Source organism: Rhinopithecus roxellana, chromosome 9, assembly GCF_007565055.1.
Source record: "Rhinopithecus roxellana isolate Shanxi Qingling chromosome 9, ASM756505v1, whole genome shotgun sequence".
Classification (NCBI taxonomy): Eukaryota; Metazoa; Chordata; class Mammalia; order Primates; family Cercopithecidae; genus Rhinopithecus; species Rhinopithecus roxellana.
The window spans coordinates 19,324,504-19,350,879 of NC_044557.1; the positions used below are offsets into that span (position 1 = coordinate 19,324,504).

General features: G+C 34.3%; 1 protein-coding gene across 3 annotated transcripts in view; it reads right to left on the reverse strand.

The window, feature by feature from the left end:
- The window catches only part of LOC104676327 (disintegrin and metalloproteinase domain-containing protein 18), a 163,245-nt gene that overhangs the window by 99,580 nt on the left and 37,289 nt on the right, over nucleotides 1-26,376 (reverse strand). For 2 of the 3 annotated variants that reach the window (XM_030937874.1, XM_030937873.1), the window contains exons 7-12: nucleotides 18,173-18,238; nucleotides 13,269-13,340; nucleotides 12,906-13,072; nucleotides 12,079-12,160; nucleotides 5,046-5,182; nucleotides 2,741-2,924 (exon numbers count right to left, since the gene is read on the reverse strand). In XM_030937874.1, the coding sequence (XP_030793734.1) occupies nucleotides 2,741-2,924; nucleotides 5,046-5,182; nucleotides 12,079-12,160; nucleotides 12,906-13,072; nucleotides 13,269-13,340; nucleotides 18,173-18,238 (708 nt within the window). The remainder of the gene's footprint in view (nucleotides 1-2,740; nucleotides 2,925-5,045; nucleotides 5,183-12,078; nucleotides 12,161-12,905; nucleotides 13,073-13,268; nucleotides 13,341-18,172; nucleotides 18,239-26,376) is intronic. The other variant, XM_030937875.1, reaches the window with a different exon arrangement.

The window sequence follows — 26,376 nt, forward strand, 5'->3', positions numbered from 1 at the left end:
TGTTGTCTGTGTTTTTGGTGCCATATTTATGAATCATGGCCAGATCCAATGTTGTGGAGCTTTTCCTATGTTTTCCTCTAATAATTTTATAGTTTCATGTCTTAGTTTTAAATCTTTAGTCCGTTTTGCATTGGTTTTTTATATTTTGTGAGACAAGGGTCTAATTTTATTCTTCTACATGTGAATATACAGTTAGTAAACTGGATAGTTAGTAGACATCCTTTATTGTCACAAATCAATTGACTATAAATGTGTCAATTTATTTTGGGGCTCTATACTCTGTTTCATTGGTCTACGTGTTTTTATGTCATTATCATGCTGTTTTGATTACTACAGCTTTGTAGGATATTTTGAAGTCAGGTATTGTGATGCCTCTGATTTTGCTCTTTTCACTCAGGATTGCTTGGGTTTTAAGGTCTTATGGGGTTTCTCATGAATTTGAGGATTGTTTTTCTATTTTCATGCAAAATGTTACTGGAACTTTGATAGAGATTACATTGAATCTGTAGATCACTTTAACCACTATAGATATTTTAACAATATTAACTTCTCCAGTTCTTGAACATGGTTTATCTTTCCATTTATTTGTTTCCTTTCACTCCTGCAACAATGCTTTATCGTTTTCAGTATACAGATCTTTCATCTCCCTGGTTAAATTTATTCCCAAGTATTTATTTTTTGTAGATATTGTAAATGAGACTGTGTTCTTGATTTCTTTTTCATACAGTTTGTTGTTACTGCAGGAAGAGCTACTGATTTTTGTATATTGATTTTGTAACCTGCAACTTTACTGAATTTATTTATTAGTTCTAATTTTTTGTTGGACACTAGGGTTTTCTATAAATATGATCGAGTCATCTGCAGAGACAATTTAACTTCTTTTCTGAGTTTGATACCTTTTATTTCTTAGTCTTGTATAAGAAATTTTTTCTTCACTGCTGTTAGTAGAAACGTATAACTTTATTTATTTTACAAAAAGTCTACAATTGGTTTTCAAAGTGACTGGGTATAGAATCTGTGATAACTGTAACGGTGTTTCAGGGCCTCTGATGTCAGGGGTGTTATCACAGATTCTGTATAGAATCTTTCTGAAATGCCTTGGTTTTCATTACATTTAACTTTCATATAGTTCAAATTACTCTGTAAATTCCCTTTTGATTAACAAACATTTTCTGTAAAACATCAAATAGTTTTTCCAGACTTACTTGTCATATAGTATCTGTTGTAACTATTTACCTCTGCTATTATAGCACAAAAGCAGCCATGGACAACATTCAAACACACGGGCATGGCTGTAATTCAATAAAACTTCATTTACAAGAAGAGGCAGGCAGCAGCTGGATTTAACCAACTGACCACAGTTAAAGAACTCTGATGTAGAAAATGCCTCAGAGAATTTCCTCACAAGGAGAAAGGAATCTGGGACTGACCATCATAATTATCTGATGGCTGATCATTAGTTTCCAAGCACATTGAGCTCACCGTGCTAATGGATGCACATACCACTGAGGTAACAGGAGGCACACTCCAGCAGAAAGTCTCTGATACTTGAAACAAAAGTACTGCCGGAACAGCAAATATAAAGGGAATACTGATGAGACACTGGCTGTATCTGCTCTTAGTGTCAATCTGCCTACATTCTATAGTTGTAGAAACCCAAAATGTGAAGACCTAGACCCAGATTGTGTTGCTTTATTTTATGCTTCATAAAAAGCAGCTAGTATTTATTGGCAGGTAAATGATACCATATTTAGGGGCAGGAGACTGCAAGATGAGCACAGTACAGCTTATCAGAAAACTAAGATAGCATGGAAAAATATGAGATAATTGGAAACTGGTAAATATATATATATATATATGTGTATATATATATATATACACATATATATATACAGGTATGTGTGTGTGTACTATGTATGTACTACATATGTTTAAGTGTGATATGTGTGTGCGTATACACATATATAGATGCACACAGACTCTTACATATAGGCTTTACCTTGTGAAATATAGGATGACTTAAGAGAAATTGAGAGAATTTAACAGTGTGTTAAAATGTGGTGACAGCTGTTTATGTAGGGAGAAGGAATTCATGTAACTGTTGGAGGATAAATCATGAAGAAACTTTATTGAAATAGAGACAAATTGTTAAATATTATGGGACAATAATTAAAGTGGATTAAGCATGTCATCTCACCTGTTGAAAATAATGTTCACTGAACATTTGATTGATGAAATTATAATCAGGTGTATACATATATTTTTAAATGAATAAATAAAACAAATTTTGGTCATTCAAAAATTTGTAAATGCAGGAATGCCTGAGAAGGATTTAAAAACCTCATTACAATGTTTAGCAATTCTTGCAAGAACAAGAGATAGGGCAAAATTTGGACCAAATTTAGTAGAAGTTTGTAGAGAAAATAGAGAATGAAGCCAAATGAATTAGGAACTGAGATGTGGATAATAAAAAGGACTTCATTTAGCCAATAAATTCAAAATCAATCTGCTGGCATGATTGGAAACAGATATGCAAACCTAGTGTTAACGACAGACTTGCCTTCTCAATTTAAGAAGTGTGGGAATGTGATTTATACATCTTAACTCATCCTCTTTCTCATATTTCAGTTATAAATTAATGGCATAGTTGCATATATCATTATATATACCATGACAAACATGTCTTATGTTTTATCAGAAACATAAAAACTGTGCTCGCGTTTCAATCTTTGTTACTCACCTTTTTATTACCACAGTCACATTCTTCATTGGATTCCAAAATCCCATTACCACACACTGGTTGATTTTGATGTAATGGTTGCAAATTTGAAAGCTTCTGAAGGCATTTAGCCTCAAATTTTGAAACAAAATATCTATAGTCATGCATGCTGCAGTTGCTAAAAATCTTTATACCACTGGCACTCCTAAAATAAAATAATATTCCTCAGGCAAATAAACCTTGCTAATAAAACCACATCTAAACAACACTCCATACATAATCATATAAATCACAAGATGGCCACCCCAAAATCTATACCTTAGCAGAGATTAAACCAATGATAATTCAATTTTAATATTGCTTATCTTTAACATTCTCTTTAAAAATTACATCGAAAACCTATTTTCAGCGGGGCGCAGTGGCTCACGCCTGTAATCCCAGCACTTTGGGAGGCCGAGACGGGCCGATCACGAGGTCAAGAGATCAAGACCATCCTGACTAACACGGTGAAACCCCGTCTCTACTAAAAATGCAAAAAATTAGTCGGGCGTGGTGGTAGGCGCCTGTAGTCCCAGCTACTCGGGAGGATGAGGCAGGAGAATGGCGTGAACCAGGGAGGTGGAGTTTGCAGTGAGCTGAGATCGCGCCACTGCACTCCAGAGCGACAGAGCGAGACTCCGTCTCAAAACAAACAAACAAAGAAACAAACTGAAAATGTATTTTCTCATCAAAGTAATGCAATAAGGTATGGTGGTTAAATCTATGTATCCATGTATCTATGCATTTACATATCTCTGTATCTAACCATCTATCTAGTGTTCCCTCTACATAGTGTTCTCTTCTGTTATACAGTTCAAGCTTTCTTTCTTCATTTCAGTCAGATGTCTGCTCAAGTGTTACCTCCCAGAGAGATCTTTCTTGACAACACTATCTTAAATTGTGCCCCCTCTTCATTCTCCTTCCACTTTCAATATTTTTCTATATAGCACTTTTGCATTACGTAAAAATGTTTCATTAGTTTTAATTTTCAAAATTTCATCTCATGTTACCTAAATTTCACACTAAAATATAAGTCCCGGGGAGATCTTTATTTACATGTTCACAGGTATAGTTCCACTAGTATGTCTAGGAGAAATGTCTAATAGATGTACAGTAGACATTTCAAATATACCGTATGTGGTATTGAACTACTTATCACAACCATGTCTGTTCTCAGTTGCTGAATACTCCATTCTTTCAGTGGCTAAGGCTGATAACATTGGTGTGACCCTGGACTCTGTTCTTTCTCTCACAATCCATACCCAACACAAATACACATCTACACTAGAATAGAACATAACGAATTAACAATTTTTATTTTGGCTACTTGTTAAAGTGATAATATTTTGGATCTAATGGGTTACATAAAATATATCATTAAAATATATTACTACAATTAATTTCACCTTGTCAAAGCTTCTAGAAAATTTAAAATTACATATGTGACTCATATTTTATTTCTATTGGACAGCATCATGTTAGACAATCATTTATTAGCATTATAAATGTTAGACAATCATGTCTATAGCGCTATGTTAGACAATCATGTCTCAGATAGCAAATACTTAAACCGCAAAATCTGAGATGACAGAGGTTCTGGGTAGTCCTTTAAGCCTCCAAGGAAATCAATGTATAACTTCTAAAGTTTCAGAGTTGGAAGTTTAAGAGCAAAAAGAAATGCTTTCGCTTGTATTAACACCCATTTGTTGTGGAACAACTATGAAAAAGTAAGAGAAATATTACACAGAATAATGTTATTTAATCAAATCGTCTCTACTATTTTAAAATACTTTGTTTTAATAGGAATAAGTATTACCATACCTTTGCAAGACACTCATGCAAAAAGCTACAAATACTGCAAATATTGGGCACTAAAATCTCTTCACACAAAATTAGGGGATAAATAGATAGGGACTCAGAAGATATCTTCTACTTGGACCATATAATTTCCAACTGAAAATTAAAAATATTGTATACAAAATAAGACTTTTGTTTAAGATGGGTACAAAGCAATCAAGTTTTGAAACCTCTGCTTAAAAGTTGGGCATGACAAGAAAGAATATGAATGCGATGTCAGTGATGTGTATGTGTGTGCACAGACGTAGATATAGATCAATCTATAGTATATGTCCCTAAGTATAGAGAATTTTTGTGTGATAACTTTTCAAGCATGACATACCTTTCTAGCTATCGATGTGGTGTGGAATATAAAAGTTTAAAAACTTTATCACATTTTGGAAACAACCTTATAAAAATATAAGTGAAATTAATTAAGAAAACATCTTACACTGCTTCATGATTCATGATGCATGTAGCTCTCAGACAGAAACACTGAGTGATGTCATCATATGTTAATCCTACATTAAGGCCAAGCAGTTGAGCTATAATAACCGAAAATCCCTCCAAACCTATTGCATCTGGATACTAAAATAAAGACATTAAAGAGAAAATTATTATGTGTGAAAACAAAAGCAAGTAATAACTTGAAATATTTTTACTCGTATCTTATTTTCTATTTTAATACTTTTTATATTGCACATACTTCACAAAAATTATTTTGGTATGCCATTTTTTTATCTGCCATAATTTACTGATTAAGAAGCATGAAACAAGTAATCAAACTATGATAGTCTCTGATTTTAAATTTTGCATGCCAAAATTCTAGAGCTTTGAACAGGTGGTATTTCTGATACAGTAAAACACATTTATTTCACTTTCTCATTAAATCAGTTCATCCAATGAATAGATATCAATTCAGTGTACTCATGTGTCAGGCATTATGATAGATGGTAGGAATATAATGGCATGTATGAAAGAAAAGGACTTTGTTCACATCTATAGCTTATATTATAGAAAGAAAGACAATTAACAGTAATCTGCAATAAACTTTCTATATAAAAATAGATTGTTACACATGCTTTTAAGTAAATAAAGTACTCCAATAGAAAATTTTATGGAGGGGTATAAAATAAGGTAGTTAACTACGGTAGTTAGAAAATCTTCTTTGTGAAATTTCTATTTAGGCTGAGATATAAAGTATGGGAAATGACCCAACATTATGTATATGTATAGGGGGTTTGAATGGGGACCTACCGGAAAGTTATGTACAATGATTAAAGTGAAGAAATGACAGGACAGAAGCCAGAGATTCAGACACAATCACAGTGAAGAAATTTGGGCCGGGACAGTGGCTTAGGCCTATAATCCCAGCATTTTGGGAAGCCAAGGCAGGAGGATTGCTTGAGGCCAGGAATTCAAGACCAGCCTGGGCAACACAGTGAGACTCCATCTCTACAAAAAAAAAAAAAAAAAAAAAAATTAAAATAGCCAGCAAGGTGATGCACACTTGCAGTCCCAGTTATTTGGGAGAAAGCAGGAGAATGACTTGAGCCCAGGAGTTTGGGGTTGCAGTGAGCTGATTGCACCATTGTACTCCAGCCTGGGCTACAGAGTGAGACCCTGTCTCAAAGACCAAAAAAAACAAGAAATAAATTTGAAGTGAGAAGATATTTAAAAATGCTTGCTAAGGGTGTGGACTCGAAGTGTTTTTCATATTATTTATCTCTGATATTTATTTAAATCATGATATATTTCTTAACTCTTTAAGCATTACAAACACAAATCTGAGAACGTCTAATTTTTCTGTATCAGTTTAAATGTGTAACTAGAAAATTTGTGTAATGCATAGCTAAAAGAAAAAAAAATTGTGTACATGTTTGTATGTATGTGACTGAAAACACAGAATTGGCAGATGAAAAAATAAACTAATAAGTATCCTTTCCTATTATCCTGTAATAAATATGTTTAAAAGTTACAGTGTCAGAATTTGAAAGAAGTTAAAGCCAGAACAGAATATGAGGAATGATATCTAGGCTGACCATCATGTTTTGGGGCAAAATATAAAAACCAAAATCTAGACTTTTGATACTAGGTCAGAGAGGGAAATATGGTCTTGTACTTCCAGTATAAATGATGCTCTTATAAAAAGAAGATATTTAGATACTGTGACAGAGACACAGGAAGAACTTCATGTGAACAGAAAGGCAAATATTGGGGTAATGCATCCATAAGCCAAGGAATGCCAAAGACTTCTTGCAAACCACCAGAAGCTAGGGCAAAGGCAGAGAAGAGATTGTTTTCCACAGTCCTTAATAGAAGCCACTTTGTTCATATTGATTTCAGAATTCCATTTTATCCAGAACTGTGAAGCAATACATTTCTGTTGATTAAGTGCTCAGTTTGCAGTATTTTGTTATGGCAGCCCTGGAAATCTAATACAGATCCCCTAATATATCATAAACCAAAGTAATATATCTTAAAAGTGCCCAGGAATGGGGAAGACACATTACACAATGAGGAAAAGGTAAGAATTACAGCAAAATTGTCATCAGAGCAGTGCAAAAGAGTAAACAGGAAGAATATCTCCTTAAAAGTGGCACTAGATAAGGATGCCCTCTCTCACCACTCCTATTCAACATACTATTGAAAGTTCTAGTAAGGCAATCAGGCAAGAGAAAGAAGGCATCCAAAGAGGAAGTCAAACTATCCCTGTTTGCAGATAACATGATACTATCTCTAAAAACCCCACAATCTCATCCCACATGCTTCTTAAACTGATAAACAATTTCAGCAAAGTCTTAGAATACAAAAGCATATGCAAAAATCACTAGTATTCCTATACACCAATAACAGCCAAGTCAAGAGTCAAGTCATAAATGGACTCACATTCACAACTGTCATGAAAAGAAAAAAATACCTAGGATACAGCTAACTAGGGAGGTGAAAAATCTCTACAAGGAGAACCACAAACCACTGTTCAAAGAAATCAGAGATGATAAAAATAAATGGAAAAACATCCCATGCTCATGGACAGAAAGAATCAATATTGTTAAAATGGTCACGCTGCCCAAAGCAGTTTATAGATTCAGTACTATTTCTGTTAAACTACCATTTACGTTCTTCACAGAACTAGAGAAAAGTATCTTAAAATTCATATGGAACCATAAAAGGACTGAATAGAAAGGCAATTGTAAGAAAAGAACAAACAAACAAAAATCAAAAACAACAAAAAAAACAAAGCTGAAGGCATAATGGTTGCTACCTGACTTCAAACTATACTACAGGGCTACAGTAACCAAAATAGCATGGTACTGATAGAAAAACAGACATCTAGACGAACGGAACAGAATAGAGATCCCAGAAATAACACCACAGGCCTACAACTATCTGACCTTCAACAAACCTAACAAAAACAAGCAAAGGGGAAAGAATTCTCTATTTAATAAATGGTGCTGAGATAACTAACTAGACATAAGCAGAAGAATGAAACAGGGCCCCTTCCTTACACCATATACAAAAATTAACTCAAGATGGATTAAAGACTTAAATGTAAAATCCAAAACTATAAAATCCCTATAAAACTATAAAATCCCTGGAAGACAGAATGGTACTAGGCAGTACCATTCAGGACATAGGCAGGGGCAAAGATTTCATTATGAAGATGCCACAGCAATGTAACAAAACCAAAAATTGACAAATGGGATCTAATTAAACTAAAGTTTCATTCATTAACTAGGAATGGATTGACAGGAAAAGGATTGCCTATTTAATAAATGGCGCTGGGAGAACTGGCTAGCCATATGTAGAAGAATGAACAAACTAAAGTTTCTTACTCTGCACAGCATAAGAAACTCTCAGTAAACAATCTACAGAATGGGAGAATATGTTTGCCAACTATGCATCTGACAAAGGTTTAATATCTAGCATCTGTAGGGAACTTAAGGAAATTTACTAGAAGACAAACTAACAACTCCATAAAAATTGGGCAAAGGACATGAACAGGCATTTTTCAAAAGAAGAAATACATGTGACCAACAATCATATGAGAAAAAGCTTAACATCACTGATCATTAGAGAAATGCAAATCAAAATCACAGTGAGACACCATCTCACACTAGTAAGAGTGGCTATTACTAAAAAGTCAAAAAATAGCAGATGCTGGCAAGGTTGTGGAGAAAGAGGAACACTTATACACTGTTGGTGAGAGTGTAAATTAGTTCAGCCATTGTGGAAAACAATGTAGTGTTTCCTCAAAGACCCAAAGACAGAAATACCATTAGATCCAGCAATTTCATTACTGGGTATATACCCAAACGAATATAAATCATTCTAAATACTATGCAGCCATAAAAAGGAATGAGATTATGTCCTTTGCAGGGACATGGCTGGAGCTGGAGGTCACTATCCTTAGCAAACTAACACAGGAACAGAAAACCAAATACCACATGTTCTCACTTATAAGTGGGAACTAAATGATGAGAACATGTGGACACCTAGAATGGTGAGAACACATGGACACCTAGAATACATGGACACCTAGACACATGGGACAACACACACTGAAGCCTACCAGAGGGTGGAGGGTAGGAGGAGGTAGAGGATCAGAAAGAGTAACTAATGGGTACTAGGCTTAATACCTGGGTGTTGAAATAATCTGTACAATAAAATATATAACAAAGCTACAGTAACCAAAACAGCATGGTACTAGTACAAGAACAGACACACAGACCAATAGAACAAAGTAGAGAACCCAGAAACAAGACCACACACCTACAACCATCTGATCTAACAAAAACAAGCAATGGGAAAAGGATTGCCTATTTAATAAATGGTGCTGGGAGAACTGGCTAGCCATATGCAGAAGAATGAAACTTACACCATATACAAAAATTAACTCAAAAAAAAAAAAAAAAAAAAAAAAAAACTAAAAACCCTGAAGGAGAAGCTACGCAATACCATTCAGGACATAGGCATGGGCAATGATTTCATGAAGAAGATGCCAAAAGCAATTGCAACAAAATTGACAAATGGGATCTAATTAAGCTAAATAACTTTTGCACAGCAAAAAAATGATCAACAGAGTAAACAGACAACCTACAGAATGGGAGAAAATTTTTGCGATCTACTCATCTGACAAAGGTCTACTATCCAGCATCTACAAGGAACATAAACAAATTTACAAGAAAAAAAAAACCATTATAAAGTGGACAAAGGACAAGAACAGGCACTCCTCATAAAAAAAATATATGTGGCCAACAAACATGAAAAAAAACTCAACATCACTGGTCATTAGAGAAATGTAAATTGAAACCACAATGAGATAGCATCTTACATCAGTCAGAATGGCTATTATTAAAAGTCAATAAACAACAGATGCTGCCAAGGTTATGAAGAAAAAGGAATGCTTTTACACTGTTCATGGGAGTGTAAATTAGTTCAACCATTGTGGAAGACAGTGTGGCAATTCCTCAACGACTTAGAGGCAGAAATACCATTTGACTCATGAATCCCATTACTGACTATATACCCGAAGGAATATAAATCATTCTGTAATAAAGACACATGCACACATTTGTTTATGCAGCACTAGTCACAATAGCAAAGACATAGAATCAACCTAAATGGCCATCAAGATAGACTGGATAAAGAAAATGTGGTATATATACATCATGTAATGCTATGCAGCCATAAAAGAAATGAGATTGTGTCCTTTGCAGGGACATGGATGAAGCTAGAAGCCATTATCCTCGGCAAACTAAGGCAGGAACAAAAAATCAAATAATTCTCACTTACAAGTGGGAGCTGAATAATGAGAACACATGGACACATGGTGGGAACAACACACACTGGAGCCTGTTGGAGGTTGGAGGAGTGGGAGGTGGGAAAGGATCAGGAAAAACAGCTAAAGGATGCTGGGCTTAATACCTAGGTGATGGAATGATATGTGCAGCTAACCAGCATGGCACACTTTTAACTAGGTAACAAACCTGCACATCCTGTACATGTACCCTTGAATTTAAAAGTTGGAATTTAAAAAAATTAAAATGTTTTCTATCATATAACTCCACACAATTTACTTCCCATTTTTCTTTGTCAGTATATTATAGGAGCTCATTTCTACCAAAATGAGCAAAATATGAAAGAGGGATACATACAATACAAAGGAAACCAGATTGAAAATTCTCAAACCCCGTCTATGCATCAAGTCTAATATAGATTGGTAAAACAGACAATTTCTCCAGAATGTCTCCAAGAAAGAAAAAAGAAATTTCTGAAACAAGGAGAAAACTAGAAGCAATGTATAATTTTATTAAGCAATTGTTGTGCAAATCAGTATAATGCACCTATTAAATTTAGGAAGAACGAAAAGGCACACAATAAAGGCAATTTAATCTTAGTTCATTACTTGGGTCATTAGGGAGTAAGACACAATTCAAATGAAGTATATAATTACAGAGGGGAAATAAAGGAGTCAAAATACGGATATGATGAACTATTGGGATGTTACATTCTAACTTCAATAATAGGAAGTCAACAGATAATACTCACATTTGAATAGTGAGGGCATATTTTTTAGAAATACATAGTAAAAGAATAAATAAACTATTCCTACCCATAAAAACATAAATGATTGTTACAGGCATAATACTGAGCAAAATAGAGCAGACAAGAATACACACTGTTCTGCTTACATAAACTTCAAAAAGAAGTAAAATTAAACAAGGGCAATGGGATTGCGGTTTCCTTTGGTACAAATAGTAGGTGGGAGGACGCATGATTCGCAAGCACCTTCTGAAGTGTGGATAATATTTTATTTCTTGATCTTTGTGGTGTTTACACCTATGTATAAACTTGATAAAAATTAATTGTGCTATATACTTTGACTTGTGGAATTTTATCTATATGCTATATTTTGTACTTCAATAAAACTTTTCTTTAAAAAGAAATTAACATGGAGTTATATGGTTACAAAGATGAAATTTTTTAATTGAGAAAGATGATTTAGGGGTTGTAGATAATGCAGGAAACACTTTTATCAATATACAAATTTTCAATATCCCAAACCAATATATATCATTTATGCATACATATATTTATTATAATAGCATAAAGTATGTGTAAAATTGCAAGCACAAATTCATGATTTTTGCTATTTATTGAACTTGGAGAAAATATGTAGGAGGCTTTAACATTGCTCTAATGCTTTATTCATTTAAAAATCTAAAGCAAATGTTCATGTCCATTATGACTAGTTAGTGAGTGGTTACACTAAGGTTTGTTCACATAATATTCTTTGTGTTTGAACTTTATAAATAAATAAACTTTCTGAGATTCTATTAATTTTGTCCCAACAAAATAATAATGAATATACATATTCAGAAAAGATCAAGTGATTATACACTATTTACTTAAATTAATACTTATAAAATATAATATACAGCTTAAAAATAGTGATGTAACAAAGAATAAAAATTACATACCACAGCAATACCTGCGTCATAGCTTTCATTGCATATGGTGCCTGGAAATGTTGCTCCCACATATTTAGGATGTTTCCTGTAACTACATTATTATAATTTTTTTATTAACATAGTTACGCAAAACAATTTGTAAACTTATTTATTAAATTAAACCTTCTTTACATAAAATTTTAAAAATGACTTTGCAAATATATAAAGCTTCAAACTAGGTAATATCTAATAAACTATACAAAATACTAAAATCATTGACCTTAATCAATTCACTTTAACACCGATGTAATTTCCTTTTGCATCTCCTAAAATGGATATAATTTTATTAGCTCAAATTTAACTTCATTTGGTTACCAAAAGTTAAAGAGAAAATAATTTTTAATTTGTGGAAGAGGCAATCTTACCACTCCTAAAGATAAGCATTTAAAAATATTAAATAGTTAAAAAAAAAAAAACCCAAATCCTTCCTAGTGAAAAGTAGACATGAAACGTATTAATTTATCACGTATAATTTTAACTGAATAGTCTCCGTTTTTACATCATTCATAAACTAAGGATTATATGTTTTCTGTAGTAAAGTCAATATCGTAGAAGTTCATGAAATGCAGGTTTTTGAAATAATACTTATACTCCAAACTATTCTAATACAAAATTGATTATTGTTACTTTTATTATATCTTTAAGTACACCAGCACCTCCATGGCAAAGGCTACTAATTTTTAAACACTTTCAAAGGGGCTTACAAAAAGTTGACGAACACAATAAATTCACTAAATTACCAATTTAAAATAATTATTTATGCAGATATCTTTATTAATGTAGAACACTGTGCTTACACAAGTAAGTATGCTATGTCATGGGGCCGTAGGATGAGATAGTCCCGTTTCCACACCAAAAATCTTTGTAATATATCATCAGCATCCCCACTGGTGGAAATCTGGTTTTCATTTGACCACAATTCCAAAGAAGACAGTATAACAGTCAATTTGAACTGAGTAAACATCTAAAAATAAATTTATTATACATTTTTAAAGTAACAAGTTATTACATTTAGAAGATACATTAAAAAATAAAATGTTCCAGTATTTTGCGTATTGAACTAACAAAAAGTATTTAAGTTATTCATTGGCCAAGACAGAACCCAAATTATATTAAAGAAACTTTCATGAAAATGGAAATGTGAAAAAGTAAAAACTTACAGCGTTGACAAGCCCAACAACCTGGACAATTTTTTGTGTTACAGCCATCATTTCAGATCCCATATAATCATACTGAAAAAGAAATTTTATTTTTCATAAAAGTATTATTTTGAATCATGTGAATGAAATATTTAGGCATTGTATTAGGTATTATAAGTAATCTAGAGCTGTTTTAAAGTACATGGGAGAATGTGTGTAGATTTGAGCAAATTCTACACTATTTTATATAAGGGACTTAAGTTTCTATGGATTATATATTATGTATATACATATATATAAAATGCACACACACACAGAAATATTATTAAGCCTTGAAAATGGTTGTCCTGTCATTTGTGAAAACATGGATGAATCTGGAGGACATTATGCTAAGTGAAATAAGCCATATACAGAAAAGAAAATCTACATGATCTCACTTACATGTGGCATCTAAACAAAACAAAACAAATATATTCAAATACATGGAAACAAAGTGAAAAGGTGGTTGTCAACGGGCAGAGGGCAGAGTGTGGGAAGAAATGTGGAAATGGCATTCATAGGATACAAAGTGTGGGTTATGTAGAATAAATAAATCTAGAGACCTAATGTACAATGTGAGAACTACAGTTAACAATATTGCTTTATATACTGAAAATTTGCTAAGAGAGTAGATTTTAGGTACTTTTACCACAAAAATGTAACACTATGTATACAAAAACATCATGATGTATACATCTTAAACATATACACTTTTAAAAAGAATAAAAGGTTAGAGAGAAGATATAAATTGCCAATATCAGGAATGAAAGAAGATTACTATATCAAAGGATGATAATAAAGTATGAAAATACTGATGTCAAAAACTTATTACATTTTCATAAATTTGAAAATATTACTTAAAATGGCATTTGCCAAAATGGCCAAAGGTAAAGTTCAAACAATATATAATCATATAACTATTAAAGTGGATTCTGTAACTTTAAACCTTCCCATAAAGAAATATCAGGTTGAGAGGACTGTAAGGGTTAATTGTTGGGCAGGTGCAGTGGCTCATGCCTATAACCCCAGCTCTTTGGGAGACTGAGGCGTGGACAACATGGTGAGACTTCGTCTCTATAAATTTTTTTAAAAAATTATCCAGGCATTGTGGTGCATGCCTGTAGTCCCAGCTACTTGGAAGGATGAGGCAGGAGGATTGGTTGAGGCCAGGAGTTCGAGATTGCGGTGAGCTATGATTTTGTCACTGCACTCCACGTTGCATGACAGAGTGAGGCCCTGTCTCTCTCTCTCTCTCTCTAAAAAAAGTTAATGGTTACAGATATTTAAATAATAAGTAAAGAATAAGTAAAAGCATTTCTACAAAAATCATTCATTCAGAATGTAGGAAAAGGGCAGACATTGTAATTTGTTTTATGAAACCAACACTACTTTAACAACAGCTTAACAAGAAAAGGTCTTTTTTGGATATTCTCGTCAGACATAAAATGAATTATCAATGTAACCACAAGAAAATTCAGGCAAGTCCAAACTGAGAAACATTTCTACAAAATAACTGGCATGTATGCTCCAATTGTGCCAAGGTACGTGAAATACAAAGATCATAGTAATGCCACAGATTGGAGTAGAAAAAAGAGACATGTCAACTCAATGGAATGTAGGATCTTATAATTGAGGACTGAATTAGGAAAAAGACATTTGTGGGAAAAATGTCAAAATTTTTATAATGGTTGATAATAATGTAGAAACATTAACTTTTAAGTTTTGATTACGACATTATGATTATAATAAGAGGTTAACTTAGGAGAAGTTGTGAAAAGAATCTCTTTACTGTTTCTTAACTTTCATGTAAGTCTAAAGTTCTTTCAAAATAATAAGTGTAAAATAATAAAATGCAGCTGAAAAGCAAAGAGGGATATCCCACCAATATTACTGGTGAACATTAGAAATGCTGATACTACAAATATACCAATTTCTAAAAGATAAAAAGAATGTCTTACAAATTCATTCTAAGAAATTTGGTAATTTAGATCATTTTAAAAAATTACTTGAAAACCTATGCCTTAGTCCATTTGCCTGCTAAAAGGAGTAACACACACTGGGTATTATAAAAAAGAGAACTCTATTTCCTCACATTTCTGGGAGTGGAGAAGTCCAAGAACAAGTTGCTAGCATCTGGCCTGGTGAGGGCCTTCTTGCTATATCCTCACATGGCAGAAGGCAGAAGAGCAAGCTACACAGTGCTTTTATAAGGGCCTTAATCTCATCCACAAGGGAAGAAGTTCCTCATGCACTAATCACCTCTAAATGGTCCCATTCCTTAATACCATCACCTTAGCCATTAAGTTTTAATATCTGAATTTTGGAAGGAACACATTCAAACCCTAACATTCCATCCCTAGTTTCCCAAAATTCATGTCATTCTCACGTACAAAATACCTTCATCCCATCCAAATAGTCCTAAAACCTAACTTGTTCTATCACCAGCTTTTAAGTCTAATTTCAAAATCTCACCTAAACATTATATGAGTAAGACTCAAGGCAAGATTTATCCTGAGGCAAATTAATTTCCAGCTGTGAGTCTATGAAATCGAACAAGTTATATGCTTCCAAGATACAATGGTGGGACAGGCATAGGACAGACATTCCCATTTCAGGAAGAAGAAAGAGTCAAGAAGAAGGGAACAGCAGGTCCCAAACCAATGCAAAACCCAACAGAGCAAATAATATTAAATTTTAGGGCCTGCAAATGATCTTCTTTGACTCCATGCCACCCATGAGACACACTGGGGTGGGATTTGAGCCCCAAAGGCTTTGCTGTGTGCAGCCCATGCTTCAGCTCTCACACATTGAAAATGCATGCACGCCGCTTTCCCAGGCTGTCGTTCCTTCCTGGTGGCTCTATAGTTCTGGGGTGTTGTGGGTGGTCCAGCACCTATGTCTCTGCTAGACGTTGCCTTAGTGGGATCTCTCTGAGGGATCCTTTGAAATATAGGTGGAGGTAGCCATGCCACCACAGCTCTTGCACTCTGTGAGCCTGGAGAGTTAGCCCCAGGTGGACACAGCCAAGGTTCACAGTCTGCACCCTTTGAAATCACAGTCTGAGATGCACCTGGGCCCAGCTGAGCTACAGCCAGGGCAGCAGAGAAGTGCCTGGATGTGATGCAAGGATCTTAGACCTGAGGTGGCCCTGGTGTGTAAGTCTCAAGGTCCTATAAGCATTCTGGCTTCTCTCTTTAACTTGTCTTGCTTACAAATCCCTAGCACTCTGGGCTTGTAATAGGAAGGCAGCCTTGAAAATCTCCAAAATGTCTTTGGGGTTATTCTCCTCTTGTGTTGATAAATAGCAGCTGACTTCCTCTATCCACATCAATTTTCTTTAAAGGTCACTTGACACACTCTTGCTATTCTCTACCATAGATACTTACCCCACCCCCACTCCCACCTCCACCTTTTTTGTTGTTGTTTGTTTGTTTTTGTTTGTTTTTACAGAGCCAGGCTGAGAGTTTTTCAAATCTTTACATTCTTCTTCCCTTTTAATTATAAAATCTATATTTAAACCATTTATCTTGTCTCAAATTTTACTATAAATAATTAGAAAAAGCCATGCAGCATCCTGAACACCTTGCTGCTTAGAGATTTCTTTTGCCAAATACCTGAGTTCATCATTCTTAAGTTCTGCCTTCCATAAAGTTCTACGGCATGGGCTTAACTCAGCCAAGTGATTGGTCACTTTATAACAAGAGTGGCCTTTCTCCCAGTTTCCTGTACCTTGGACTTCACTTCCATCTGAGCTCTCATAAGAATAGCCTTTACTCTCCATATTTCTACCAGCATTCTGTTCATGACCACTTAAGTAATTTCTAAAAACTGTTCATAACCACTAATCTCTAAAAAGATGCACAACTTCCCTACTTCCCTTCTCTTCTTCTGAGCTCTCATCAGACTCACCCTTCATACTCCATTCGCATTAATACAAACTTTTTCCATTATTTACTTCAAAACAGCTCCTGCTTCAACCCATTGCCAGGTACCAAAACTATTTCCACATTTTTAGACACTTGCTATGGCAACACCCACTCCTGATACCAACTTCTGTGTTGGTCCATTTGTGCTGCTATGACAGAATATGACAGATTGGGTAGTTTGTAAAGAACACAAATTTATTGTTCACACTCCTAGAGGCTGCGAAGTCCGAGATCAAGGCACCACAAACTGGTCTGGTGAGGACCTTTTTGCTATGTCCTCATAGGGAGGAAAGCAGAAAGGCAAGCTACAGAATGCTGCATGAAGTCTGTTTTATAGGAGACTTAATCCCATACATGAGGGAAGAATCTTTCATGGCAGAATTGCCTCATTCCTTAAAGCCATAACATTGGCCATTACGTTTTAATACATGAATTATGAAGGGAACACATTCAAACCATAGCAATCTAACTTGTAGAAAGTAAAACAAGTTTAAAGAAAATCTAAACTTCCCTATGTATATCATATGTAAAGAAATTTAATGTGTACTTTAAAATATTTACCCAAAGAAAACTTAAGGTCTACAGGGTTTCAGAGTAAATTCTTTCAACTATATGTGGAAGGAATCATACTCATAACATCTAAATTCTCAAAGAGACTATAAGAAGAAGAAAATTTGTTAACTTATTTGATGAGGCTAGGATAATCTTGATAACAAGGAGAAGGAGGGAGGGAGGGAGGGGAACAAAGGGAGAGAGTGAATGAAGGAGGGGTAGAGGAAGAAAAGGGAAGACAGAGGAGAGGGGAGGAAAAGAGAGGAGAGGAAGAAAATAGGGAGACAGTGGAGGAAGGGAAAGGAGGAGGAAGAGAGAAAAGGGAGAAGACAGGAAGGCAAGAAGGAAAGTTCTTTCTTGAAAGCATACTTAGTTCCTTTTTGAAAGACCTCTTGAAAGCATACTTACCAAACCTTTTTCCACTATAATGTATATTTCCAGATATTGGGGTAATAGTTTTGAAAGATTTTTTTTCTGGAAAACAACAACAACAGGGATTTATAAAATGTTTACATGTATTGAATTTAACAGAAAAAATGGCATGTAAAGACAGCAAAAAATTGCATATAAAATTTTCATGAGGACTTACATATAAAAATTAATTCCAATGTAGAAAATTCTACTTCAAAACATATTTCAAGCTTAAAATATTTACAATGAACCTGCTAGAGTAATGTAAGGGTGTAGTCTCTGTTAATGCTGAATGAGGAGAAAAAAACATAAACATAAAGATCCACCTTCTGCTGTCTTCATCTACTGACAAATCTACACTTTGAACATTTTTCACTGACTGTCTTATGAAGGACTAAGCAACACTAACTGTGGCATACTGAAAATTGTCCATTCATAGAGATATAGGAAATATTTGAGAACACATAGTCTATACTGAAATTCAGGTAAATACTGTGATTTGTCTATTAATAATAATTGATGATTTATAGGTTATTATCTTAGCACAATCAATAATCATTGTATTATATCAAATGACACACAAAGCCTATGCTCTGGAACTATTGAATTATTTCTGATATTTTACATTCTGTTCTTCCCTGTGTACCCATATGATTATCGCCTATAAATCATCACTTATTACATCCTCATTGAACACTTTATTGATAATTTTACATGAGCTTTATTTCTAACAAACTGAAGTGCCTTCTCACACATAGAAACTTCAGAGAAATTTCCTCTTTGATCTAAGCATATTTACTGGCCACCAAATACAAGAGTAAAGAGGGTGTTGAATCTGCAATAGAATAGTCCGAGTTAAAATAGGTAAACAAGCAAACGAATAAGCTTACTGGATAGAGCCTCTATTTAAATAGGTTGGTTTATATTTCCATGGGAAAGTAAAGTATGCCTCATCTCATATACCTATTGTTGTTTATCTATCTATCTATCTATCTATCTATCTATCTATCTATCTATCTATCTAATGGACCTATCAGACTATCTATTCAACATCTAAATCTATCAGTCTATCATCTATCAAGACATATATGTTTATTTATCTATCCATCTATTTATATATCCTCTCCTTGTGTATACATGTATATATGCAATTTTGTAAAAAAGGGGACTCTCATTTTTTTTCAATATTCTAAAATATGTGAGTTTTGTCTTTTAAACTTTCTGTTATTGGTGTGTTTTTTGTGATCATACTATTGAATGACCATACAACTTATTGCTCAAACTGAAATAACGTTGAGTGAGAAAAGGGTGCACTAAAATAATCAAAATTATAGAATTATTAAAATTGATACTTAATGACTAAAAAGTTTAACTTTCTCAGCAGCAACCTTGCAAACAAGAAGGGGTGACATTCATCTTTAGTCTCTTTATAAAGAATAACTCTGCCAAGAATTTTGTAGCCAGCAAAACTAAGTTTTATAAATGAAGAAGAAGTAAAGTCTTTTTCAAACAAGCAAATACTAAGCCAATTTGTCACTACTAGATCAGCCCTACAAGAAATGCTAAAAGGAGTTGTACCTCTTAAAACAAAATGTCAATACACAACAGAATAGGACCTCTTGAAAGCATACAATGCATAGAACCTATAAAACAATAACACAATGAAGAATACGAAGTATCTTTGTGACAATCAGCATGACTGGAGCAGTGTCTCACACCTCAATATTAATGTCGAATGTAAATGGTCTAAATATACCACTTAGAAGACACATATTGGCAGGATGGATAAAAAAATTCACAAATCAAACATCTGCTGTCTTCTAGAGACTCACCTAAGATGTAAAGATTCTTATAGACTCAAGGCAAAGGGGTGGAAAAGACATTCCAGACAAATAGAAACTAAAGGCAAGCAGGAGGTGCTATTCTTAGGTAAAATAGACTTTTAAGCAAAAACAGTTTTAAAAGACAAAAGGATGTTGATATGCTTTGACTGTGTTCCCATCCAAATATTGTAATAACCCCCATCTGTCAAAGGTGGGGTCAGGTGGAAATAATTGAATCATGGGTGCAGTTTCCCCCATACTGTTCTCACTGTAGTGAATAAGTCTCATGAGATCTGATGGTTTCATAAATGGGAGTTCCCTGGCCCAAGCTCTCTTGCCTGCTGACATGAAAGATGTCCCTTTGTTCTTCCTTCATCTTCTGCCATGATGTGAGGCCTCTCCAGTCATGTGGAACTGTGAATCCATTAAACCTTTTTCCTTTACAAATTACCCAGTCTCGTGTATGTCTTTATCAGCAGTGTCAGCACAAACTAATACAGATGTCATTATATAATGATAAAAGGATCAATCCAACAAGAAGATATTGCAATCCTAAATATATATGCACCTAACTTCGGTGCTCCCACATTCATAAAACAATGACTACTTGTCCTATGAAAAGAGACAGACAGCAATACAATAATAGTGGATGACTTCAACACTCCACCGACAGCACTAGACAGATTTCAAGGCAGAAAGGTAACAGAGAAACACAGGACTTAAACTGTACTCTAGAACAAATGGACCCAACATATATTTACAAACTATTCTACCCAAGAACTACATTCTTCTCATCAGCACATAGAACATTCTCCAAGACAGATAATATGATGGGCCACAAAATAAGTCTCAATAAATTTTTTAAAAATCAAAATTATATCAAGTATCTTTTCAGATACGATGGAGTAAAACTAAAAATCAACTCCAAAAGGAACCCTCAAAACTATAGAAATACAAGAAAATTAAACAATCTGATCCTGAATGATTTTGGGGTTAGCAATAAACTCAAGATAAAAATTTAAAAATTCTTCAAAATGAATGGTAATAATAATACAAATCATCCAAACCTCTGGGGTACAGCAAATGCAGCGCTGAAAGGAAAGATTATAGCACCGAATGCCTACGCCAAAAGTCTGAAAGACCACAAGTTGACAATTTAATCTCAACCTCAAGGAACTAGAGAAATAAGAACAAACCAAACCCAAAGCTAGCAGAAGGAAAGAAATAACAAAGATCGGAGCAGGTCTAAATGACATTGAAACAAAAATATTAAAATGATCAGTGAAATGAAAACTTGGTTCTTTGAAAAGATGAACAAAATTAATAGACCATTAGCTCCATTAGCCAAGAAGAGACAAGATTAAAATAAGATTTAGAAATAAAAATGAAAGTATTACACCTGACATCACAGAAATACAAAAGATCATCCAAGACTACTACGAACATGTCTATGCACACAAACTAGAAAAATCTGGAAGAAATGGATAAATTCCTGGAAACACACAACCCTACTAGCTTGAATCAAGATGAAATAGAAATCCTGACTAGACCAATAACCATCAGTGAGATTGAGTCAGTAATTTTAAAAACCTGCCAAAGAAAAGCCCAAGGCCACAGGAATTCACAACCAAATTCTACCAGACACTCAAACAAGAATTGATACCAATCCTACTGAAACTATTGCAAAGTATTTAGAGCACATATGCAAAAATCCTCAACAAAATACTAGCAAATAGAATCCAATAACACATCAAAAAGATAATTCACCCATGATCAGAAGGTTTCACCTCAGGGATGCAGGGACAGATCAAAATATGCATGTCCATAAATGTGATTTACCACATAAAAATGGAAAACAATTATAATAATCTCAATAGATGCTGAAAAAAGTATTCAATAAAATCTAGCATCTCTTTATAATAAAAAAATTCAACAAACTAGGCATAGAAGGAACATACCTCAAAATAATAAAAGCTATATATGACAAACTCACAGCGAGCATCATACTGAACGGGTAAAAAGCTGAAAGCATTCCCCGAAAACTGGAAAAAGACAAAGATGGATACTTTCACTACTTCTATTCAACATAGTGCTGGAAATCCTAGCAAGAGCAATCAGGCAAAAGACATAAATAAAGGAAATCCAAATTGGAAAATAGTAGGTCAAGCTAACTCTGTCTGCCAATATTATAATCATTTACCTAAAAAACCCTAAAAGGTTCCTCCAGAAGACTCCTACATTTGACCAGTGAATTATGTGAAGTCTCAGGTTACAACATCAATGTACACAAATTAGTAGCATGGCTGTACAGCAACAATGACCAAGCTGAGAATCAAATTGAGATCTCAATTCCTTTTACAACAGCTGCAAAAATAAAATAAAATAATTAAGAATATACCTACCCAAGGAGGTGAAAGATCTTTACAAGGAGAACTACAGAACACTGTGTAAAGAAATCCTAGATAGCACAAACAAGTGGAAATTCATCCCATGCTCATGGATGGAAGAATCCACATTGTGAAAATTACCATACTGCCAAAAGCAATCTACATATTCAAGCAATTCCTATCAAAATACTAAAATCAGCTTTCACAGAATTAGAAAAAAAAACCCTAAAATTCACATAGAACCAAAGAAGAGTCTGAATAGCCAAAGCAATTTTATTAGTCCATTCTTGCACTGCTATAAAAGAATACCTGAGACTAGGTGATTTATAAAGAAGAGATTTAATTGGCTCACGGTTCCACAAGTTGTACAGGAAGCATGACAGCTTCTGGGAAAACTCAGAAAACTTTCAATCATAGTGGAAGGCAAAGGAAAAGCAGGCATGTCTCACATGGACAGAGCAGGAGAAACAGAGAGCAGCGGAGGTGCTACACACTTTTAAACAACCAGATCTCCTGAGAACTCTATCGCAAGAACAGTACTAGGAGGATGGTGTTAAGCCATGAGAAACCACCCCCATGATCTAATCACCTTCCACCAGGCCCCACCTCCAACACTGGGAATTACAATTTCACATGAGATTTGGGAGGATACAGAAACATACCAGCATTCTTAAGCAAAATAACATATCAGGAGACACTACATGACCTGACTTCAAACCACACTACAAAGCTTTAGTAACCAAAAGAGCATTGTACTGGTATAAAAGTGGATACACAGACCAATGGAATATACTAGAGAACCCAGAAATGAACCCAAATACCACCAACTGATTTTCAACAAAGCAAACAAAAACATAAATTGGGGAAAGGACTCCCTGTTCAATGAATGATGCTGGGAATACTGGATAGCCACATGTGGAAGAAGGAAACTGCATCCCTCTCTCTCACCATATACAAAAATCAACTCAAGATGGATCAAAGACTTAAATATAACACCTGAACCCACAAAAATTCTAGAAGAAAGCTTAGGAAAAACTCTTCTGGACATTGTCCTAGGCAAAGAAATTATGACTAAGACCTCAAAAGCAAATGCAACAAAAAGAAAGATAAATAAATGGGACATAATTAAACTAAAAATCTTCTGCACAGCAAAAGAAATAACCATCAGAATAAACAGGCAACCTAAAGAAGGGGAGAAAATATTTGTAAACTATGCATCTGACAAAGGACTAATATTCAGAATATACAAGGAACTCAAACAAATCAGCAAGATAAAAACAAATAATCCCACCACACAGTAGGCAAATTACATGAATAGACCTTTCTCAAAAGAAGATATACAAATGACCAACAAACATGAAAAATGCTAAACATCACTAACCATTAGGGAAATGCAAATTAAAACTATAATGATAATCCAAGCACGTTGGGAGGCCAAGGCAGGCAGATCATGAGGTCAGGAGATGGAGACCATCCTGGCTAACACGGTGAAACCCCGTCTCTACCAAAAACACAAAAAATTAGCCGGATGTGGTGGTGGGCGCCTGTAGTCCCAGCTACTTGGGAGGCTGAAGCAAGGGAATAGCGTGAACCCAGGAGGCGGAGCTTGCAGTGAGCCGAGATCGCCCCACTGCACTCCAGGCTGGGCAACAGAGCGAGACTCCATCTCAAAAAACAAAACAAAACAAAACAAAAAACCAACAAACAAAAAACTATAATGAGATACCACTTTATCCCAGCCAGAATGGTCATTATTTTAAAAACTGAAAAAAAAAAATAGATGTGTGAATGTGGTGAACAGGGAACTTATTTCAAGTTCAGGAGTATATGTACATACTGCTGGTGGGAATGCAAATTACTACAACTACTATGGAAAAGCAGTACGGGGATTTCTCAAAGAAGTGAAAGTAGATCTATCATTTGATCTAGCAAACCCACTGTTGATTATCTATCCCCCCAAAAAGAAATTATTATATCCAAAAGAATGCTGCACACATATGTTTACTCCAGCACAATTCATTATTCCAAAGATATGGAACCAACCTAAATGTATTTCAGTCAGTGAGTGGATAATATATACACCACGGAATTCTCCTCAGCCATAAAAAAAATGAATTAATGTCTTTTGCAGCAACTTGAATGGAGGAGGCCATTATTCTAAGTTAAGTAACTCAGGAATGGAAAACCAGATACTATATGTTCTCACTTTTAAGTGGTATGCAAAGACATACAGAGTGGTATCATGGAAACTGGAGATTCAGAAATGGGGAGGTTGAGAGGGGGAGTGAGGGATTAAAAGCCACATATTGGGTAGAATGAACACCACTCAAGTGACGGGTGGAGTAAATCTCAGACATCACCACTATACTATTCATCCATGTAACTGTCCACTCATACCCAAAAGCAATTGAATTGACTATATATATAGAGAGAGAGAGACAGAGAGAGAGAGAGAGAGAGAGAGAGAGAGAGAGAGAGAGAGAGAGAGAGACTGGTAGCCTGGAAAACCAGAAAGTCTTAGAGGTTTACAAACAGCAGTGTGTGTTGTGTATGACTCCTCTAAATCTTTTATCTCTGTGCCTTCTGTTAAGTTATGTAACTTATTATAACCTCAGTTATGTATCTGTAAAATAAGTATGACAAGCACGATTGTAAATAGCATTATATAAGATATGAAATGAAAAATTAATAAGTTTGTATTATTTTGATATAATTAAAACTAGCTATTGACAAAACTAGATGTTTTTCTAAACAAATATAACAGCACACAAGACAAAATTATATTCTCATTGATTAAAACTTGCATAAGTAAAATAATTGCACTTGATAGATTCTCATGGGCTTTATTTTCTTAGGTGTCTCTCCTTCTAATGCTATATTTCTGATATTTTGGAGCAATGTGTTTTTCAATATTATCTTAATATTTTCATTAGATTGCCTATGATTATTTTCAAAATTGCATTTCATGGTTAATACATTTAAAATTGTGAACATTTTCAATAGAATCTTTCTAAAGGCCATTATATATATGTATTACGTATATTATATATGTAAAATTACGTATATAATATACATCATATATTACATATAATTTTCCTTATGCTATTTTTAATCAATGAGAATATAATTTTGCCTTGTGTGTTGATGTACTTGTTTTTAGAAAAACAAGTAGTTTTGTCAATAACTTTTAAGTAGAAGTAGTTAAAAATAAAAGTTGGAAATTGAATATATATGTATATATACATTTTTTTAAATTTCCAATTTTTATTTTAAGTTCAGGGGTACATGTACAGGACATGCCAGTCTGTTACATAGGTAAACATGTGCCATGGTGGTTTGCTGCTCGGATCATCCCATCACCCAGGTATTAAGACCAGCATCCATTAGCTTTTCTTCCTGATCCTCTTCCTCTTCTCATCCTCCACCCTCTGACAGGCCCCAGTGTGTGTTGTTTCCCCGCATGTGTCCACGTGTTCTCACCATTTAGCTCCCACTTATAAAAGAACATTCAGTGTTTGGTTTTCTGTTCCTGCTTTAGTTTGATGAGGATAGCAGCTTCCAGCTCCATCCATATCCCTGCAATTACATGATCTCATTCTTTTGTATGGCTGCATAGTATTCCATGGTGTATATGTACCATATTTTCTTTATCCAGTTGTTACTGATGGGCATCTGGGTTGATTCCATGTCATTACTATTGTGACTTTATATTCTTGTTAGTCTCAAAACAAAAATAAATATCTTTAGTATCTGAGTTTTTAAATAAATTTAAAATAATATTCACAATATTGTTGGATATGTTACCTGCAATAAAAGTAACTTCCAAAATTATTATAATATTAATAGATTATTTTTATTTTCCATATTTTATACTTAAAAAATAAAAAAAAATGAAACACTAGAAAATACCAGAGAAGATCAGGGAACTCATGTGTCATTCATCCAGTTTTCCCCAGTGGTCATAAACTTATCAAAACCAGGACACTGACAT